General features: G+C 38.9%; 1 protein-coding gene across 1 annotated transcript in view; it reads left to right on the forward strand.

The window, feature by feature from the left end:
* Nucleotides 1–6,680, forward strand: part of LOC115425423 (ras/Rap GTPase-activating protein SynGAP-like) — a 31,202-nt gene extending 24,522 nt beyond the window's left edge. Inside the window, exons 7-11 of the mRNA XM_030142999.1 lie at nt 1,401–1,499; nt 1,594–2,265; nt 3,714–3,858; nt 5,442–5,586; nt 6,415–6,680. Coding sequence (XP_029998859.1) covers nt 1,401–1,499; nt 1,594–2,265; nt 3,714–3,858; nt 5,442–5,586; nt 6,415–6,655 — 1,302 coding nt within the window. The 3' untranslated portion in view covers nt 6,656–6,680. The remainder of the gene's footprint in view (nt 1–1,400; nt 1,500–1,593; nt 2,266–3,713; nt 3,859–5,441; nt 5,587–6,414) is intronic.
* The last annotated feature ends 68 nt before the right edge of the window (nt 6,681–6,748 follow it).

A 6,748-nucleotide genomic window follows, 5' to 3' on the forward strand; every position in this document is an offset into this window, starting at 1 on the left:
GTGGAAAACAAAGGCTGGAACAGACATGATTGGAAACGGCAGGAACTCCCTTCCTTCTATGCATATTCCTCCGGCCGTTTCCACGTTTCCGCGTGTTTGTTTCATCCATGTAATACCATATGGTCGCGCTGATGCTGCCGCTGTCAGGTGGCTGTGCGAACCTCCCTTTCCCACAATGCACGTCGCGACAAAATTCCGAAGATGCCCGAATGACGTCCTGGGTCGCTTTGTAAACACATGGTTTGTTTCTAGTGGATGGAACTAAGAAACTGTTCGCTGTAATGCAAGAGTGAGTAATGACAGACAGACGAACAGATTCATGATACTGAGGATGTGACTGAGGTTTGACAGATCTGATGAAAGATTGATCACGAAAGTCTCCTGGACCTTTATCTTAGTGTTATCTAAAAAGATCAAACAGATGTGGGGCCTTAACTCTAAGTAAACTTATGCCAACAGGAAGTTTACCCTTATCTCCTATATCTGAAAACACTATGTGTGTGAATGTGTTTGTTCAGACGTGGATCTAGAAGAAGAAAAGAACCTACTGAACTCCTGCACAGTCCGATGTTTCCTATCTTAACCCTTTCATGCACGAATTATGAGAATCTTAATCAAAATTTTTTCCTGAGTGTTTTTATTCCTCTTTAGGCATGAAAAAAAAAACAATGCGATTAAAAATTTTCTTCTGAAAAATAAATAATAATAATTTCAAAAATAACAATGATAATTTAAAAAATTTAAAAAATACATAAAAAAAAAAAGAAAAAAAAAAATTCTTATGAACCTATTTTTCATGAAGTTGCAAAGATGTCCACTCAGCTGGACACCACACATTTAATTTTTGACACAGAAACATGTATTTACTGATAAATTGTGTGAAAACTATGGGGAGGGCTTGTGATTCTGGGGGTTTATGCTCAGGAGAGATCTACATAATGTTACCAATTCATGCCAGAAAAGATATGTAGTGTCTTAAAACTTTAATAAAGATATGTGTAAAAAACAACAACAACAACAACAAAAAGAACAACAAAATCCATGAATACACAAGAGAACAGCTGTAGAATAGCTGTCCACTGTCGTGACCAATGTGCATGAAAGGGTTAACAAGCTGAACCTAAAGATAACGTACTTAAACTACAACAGAGTACGACATAAACCCTGGTCACAAAGAACTCACTTTTAACATAATTGAAGTAAAACAGATTAAACAAAAGAATCCTACGGTAAAACAATAACTACTTAATACTAAAACAATTCATCCTAAAACTTCAACATCTAAAGTAAAAGTTATTTCAGTTTTCAGTCTAGTGTAAAATTAACCTGACACATCACATCCGGCCTGCTGTGTCCCACAAACCCAACTAAAGCCCTCTGTTGTTGGTTCTGACGTGCAGGTGATCAGCTCTGACAACAGTCACTGCTTTGGATGCTCCTCAGCTGCTGAGCGGGACCGTTGGATTGAAGATCTGAGACGAGCTGCCCAACCCAACAAGGTTTTTATCATTAAACATTTCTCCTGAAAAAAATCAAACCTGACCGAAATGATGCAAAATCCGAACGGTAACTTCCTGACTTTGTTCTTAACAGGATAACATCGAGCGCACAGAGAACTCCCTGAGTCTGTGGATAAACGAGGCCAAGGATCTGCCGCCTAAACGACGTTATTACTGCGAGGTCCACTTAGACGGGACCCTGTTCGCTCGCACCAGCAGCCGAGCGGTAGGCAAGCCGTCGAACCGGTCCAGCCTGGCAGGTGACGGCTCTACGGGTTCCTCAGGAGGTGTGGGCCCCGGTGGAGGTGCTACTGGATGTCAGCTCTTCTGGGGTGAATTCTTTGAGCTCGATAACCTTCCTGCTGTCTCCCAAATTACCCTGCACCTTTTCCGTGAGGAAGACCCCAAGAAAAAACGTCACTCCCGAGATGAGTCCAGCTTACACCCACTGGGCAGCGTCGCAATCCCTTTGGCTGAGATCCGTGGGAGGACCTACCAGGAGAAGTGGTACCCCATCACCCCCCATAAAGTACAGGGCGCAGCAGGAAACAAAGAACCACTGGGCCTTCAGGCTTCGCTTCGCATTAAGGCCCGTTTCCAGAATCTGCAAGTGCTGCCCATGGAGAAGTACAAAGAATTCGCAGAGTATGTGACTGTCGACTATGTGGAAATGTGCCGAAGTCTGGAGCCCCTTCTGACCGTGAAGGAGAAGGAAGACCTGGCAGGAGCGCTGGTCCATGTGCTGCAGAGCATCGGAAAAGCCAAGGTGAAGAAGGTTTCCAAATCACAATGGGAGCAAAAGTCACTCTAAGTAATGATGATTAAAAATAAGACACAAGGGTCATTCCATGGCAGTTCTGGTCCCCACATGACCCCCTCAGAAAAGTCTGAAAAAAATCACACTTGTTCACCTACCAGAAAAACGAACACATCCAGCATTTGAATGTCATATCTGTAATAGTTTAGCAGATACAGCCCTTTGAAAATTAATGTTTTTTTTTTAATTTTGCAAATTTGCTTTTGGTCCAACTTTGAGGAGCTCTATCTGCTTAGGTATTCAAGTGATACTTCTGAAACTGACTGTCTGGGCTGAAATCCCCCTGAAAAGACCAGGTTTGGCATCCAAATAATTGTGTGCACCTTCATGTTTGGTCCATGAGGCCTTGGAATCAGGCCCAAAGGCTCATTCTTCCAAATGTCCTCTCTTCAGGCTTGCACTGTGACAGAATGGATGAATGTACAGATCTCATTTTTAGTTTACCAGCCGACAGGCCGTAAACTGTCGTCGTCATGCGTCGTCAGCTTCGTCTGTCATCCGTTACAAAAATTTAAATCGTCTTCTTCTCCGAAACTACAATTCCGATTGACTTTAAACTTGGTATACAGCTTCTGTATGATGATGTCAACACAAGGTATTGAAATTATTTTGATCCGGATCTGATTCTGGATTGGGGCCACTTTGAAAAATTTTCCCTTTATAAGAGATAGGAAGTGGATTGATCCAATAAATCAGTATCAATGATATCAAGATGGAATTTGAATGTTTTACAGATCTGATTGGAATATGAGCAAAACATGGGCTGTTTCTGTAATAGAAAATCACACAAAACTGGGTGAGAATAAATGGCATCTGGATACATTTCCCAAAGCTTTTAATTTGGCCGGTAAGATACAGGGCCATTGGTCTGATATTTTTTTGCATGGGTTCTTATGGTCCAGATGCAACAGTATACTGCAAAAAGACTACATTTCCATGAAAAGTGTTACTGTGAGGCAATGAATAAAATGGGTTGAAGAATGAGCCTTTGGGCCTGATTTCAAGGCCTCATGGACCAAACATGAAGGCACACACAATTATTTTGATGCCAAATCTGGTCTTTTCAGGGGGTTTCAGCCCAGACAGTCAGTTTCAGCAGTGTGGATGGAATACCTAAGCAGATAGAGCTCCTCAAATTTGGACCAAAAGCAAATTTGCAAAATTTAAAGAAAAAACATAAATTTTCAAAGGGCTGTATCTCCTAAACTATTACCGATATGACATTCCAATTTTGGATGTGTTCTTTTATCTGGTAGGTGAACAAGTGTGAATTTCTTCAGAATTTTCTGAGGGGGTCATGTGTCATGTGGGGCACTTTCTGAAATCTGGTCGATTTGGGATGGAATGAGCCCCTGTCACTAAATAATTATTGATCTGTTTTGAACTGTGTGTTTTAGGAGTTTCTAATTGACCTGGGGAATGCAGAAGTGGAGCGTCTTGGAGAGAACGATGCACTTATCTTCAGAGAAAACACACTGGCAACTAAAGCCATTGATGAGTATATGAAGCTGGTCGGCCAGAAGTACCTGTTCGATACATTAGGTAGGGGGGGTGCAGCGTTAAAGGCCTTTCTCAGGGTTAGGGTTAGGGACAGGTACTGTTCAGGGGTCATATGGGTGGGTTAGGAAAATTAACACTACAACTGCCAGATGTCTGAAAAGCCAGATTAATATATATGATTATGAAAAAAAAAGATAATATTTATCGGGTGTTACAGATGAATGTATGCTGTATGTAAATTATATTAATTTTAACTCTCAGTTTTTTACTCATGAATTACATTGAAACATCCAAAGTGTACGTAGATCACAGGTGTCAAACATACGGCCCAGGGGCCAAATCCGGCCCACCAAAGGGTCCAATCCGGCCCGCAAGATGAATTTGTGAAATGCAAAAATTACACTGAAGAAATTAACAGTCAATCGTTTTCCTTTCGGGGCCAGAAAAAGCCCTACTTTAGTCCCAAGTCAGTAAAATACTACCATAAAAACCTACAAATAATGACAATTCCAAATTTTTCCTCTGTTTTAGTGTAAAAAAGTGAAATTACATGAAAATATGTAAATTTACAAACTAGCCTTACACAAAAAATATGAAAAACTAGAAAAGTGTTAAGAGAAGTAAGTGCAATTTTACTAATATTCTGCCAGTTACTAAAATATTTTGTAAATTTGCAGATCCATTGTGATCTGTTAGTTTAATGCACATTTACAAATGATAAGCAGAGGTAAAATATAGTCAAAATTGCACTTATTTTTCTTAACAAATTTCAGTTTTTTCATGGTTGTTCATGTTATTCACATTTTTAAAAGGACACTTTATAGATGTAAGTGTTTCCATAATGCAGTTTTACTTTTTTCACTATAAAACACATTGAAATGTTTGGAGTTGGCATTATTTATATATCATTATGTTATTAATTCAGTGGTCCGGCCCACTTCAGATCATACTGGGAGGATGTGGCCCCTGAACTAAAATGAGTTTGACAGCCCTGGTGTAGATTTAAGAGGATCCAATCCAGTGAAATTAGATTAAGTATTCATAATCAGTTTTTTTAGAAGTGTATAATTAAGCAAAAATGAGAATCATTGTGTCTTCTATACCTTAGAATGATCCAGTAATATCTGCAGAAGGAGTGCAGTGCTGTCCTGTCCTTTTTTCTGTTTTATAGCTGATGGCATGTAGCACTGTGGGCCATTCCAATCCGTTATCTGTTTTTCATTCTGGTTTTGAAAATGAAAAACCAAAAAAACAAGTCATTTTTTTTTTTTTTTTAGTTTTAAATTGAAAAACGAATGAACGAATGATACACGGATTCGTTCCATCCCTTTAACAGTGTTATCCCTTTAACAAAGTCAGAATGCACCATACAAACACTCTCTGCAAGGAGTGTATTCAGTTTCAATATGCAAATTTACCACCAAATGACATCAAATATAACACAGTGAACCTTTAGAAGAATGCATTTCAACATTATTTTTGCATAACAGAGAGAAGCCCACTGTGTGCAGCATGTTCCATGTACGTCTGTTGCACATGAAGGAATGAATACATGTGGTGGTAGGGTCTTCTGTGTGATGTTGTTTCTTTATTGGTGCTTCACTTTTCCTTCCTCTTCACTGCAGGAGACTTCATCAGTCATCTTTATGCCTCTGTGGAAAACTGTGAAGTGGACCATCGTAAATGTCCTGCGTCTGAGCTATCAAACAACCAGAAGCACTTAAAAGAAGTCTGTGAGGAAGTGGTGCAGAAGATTACTGAGATCCATGGGTGAGAAGACAGAGCTTATGTCAGAGATTAACTCACTCAGATTTATCAGGAAGTAGGGATGTAACCATATGAAAATTTCATGTCACGGTTATTGTGACCAAAATTATCACAGTTATCATTATTATTGCGGTATTATTGAAATTGTGCTCAAAATGTTAAAAAAGTATTGATACACACACTGAAATAATTTAACCAAGTTGTATTTAGAAAAAAAAACAACAAAAAATAAATAAATAAAATAATTGGCACACTGTCCCTTCTGTTGCAGAAACATTCAAATATTAACCCTTAGCGGTCTGAACCTATTTTGTCCGTTTTTCAGTCCTTTTGATTTTGCCTTTATATACTATATAAACAAATGTTTACTATACCCATGTTTGGGATCTGTTTTTTCAGCTAAACTTCATCTATTTCATCTGTCTATTATTTTTTTTCACATATCAACATAAAAGGCTAGAAAACACACAAAAAAAAAAAAAAGTCTGATTTGATAAATGTATATAATTTATTGCATAAATAACACACAGATGCTTAACGAACCTTTTCAAAGACTTTAAAAGTGAATATTGGTTCCAAATATTAGGTATAGAAAATTAAAATTGTAATAAATTAAAACTATACTCAAATATTTGACATTAAAGCAGATCTTTACATAGGTGTTTTTTCCCCTAAAAGTGCGGTAATCAAACAAGGTTATCATGATAATTAGAATTTAAACGGTAATACTAACCATCTGCAGTTTCACCGCTGTTTATCATTATACCGGTAATCGTTACATCCCTATCAGGAAGTGAAGTCACTGAGCTGCTTCTCATTTCTTTCCCTCAGACCCTTTCCTGAAGAGTTAAACAGGATCTTCTCCAGCTGGGTGGAGCTTTGTGAAGACCAGGGCAGACAGGAAATCGGCCAGCGTCTCATTTCTGCCTCGCTGTTTCTTCGCTTCTTATGTCCTGCCATCCTCAGTCCTTCTCTTTTCAGTCTGACGCAGCCTTACCCAGAGCCAAACACCCTGCGGACCCTCACCTTAACGGCCAAAGTCATCCAGAACCTGGCCAACTTCACTTTGTGAGTGCTTTCTGATTTGCACACAAACAGACCGGTTTTGTCAAACAGTGCACTGTAAGCCCAGACTTTGTATTTACTACAACACTTTAATTCCAAT

The sequence above is a fragment of the Sphaeramia orbicularis genome, chromosome 1 (genome assembly GCF_902148855.1).
Source record: "Sphaeramia orbicularis chromosome 1, fSphaOr1.1, whole genome shotgun sequence".
In the NCBI taxonomy this organism is placed as follows: Eukaryota; Metazoa; Chordata; class Actinopteri; order Kurtiformes; family Apogonidae; genus Sphaeramia; species Sphaeramia orbicularis.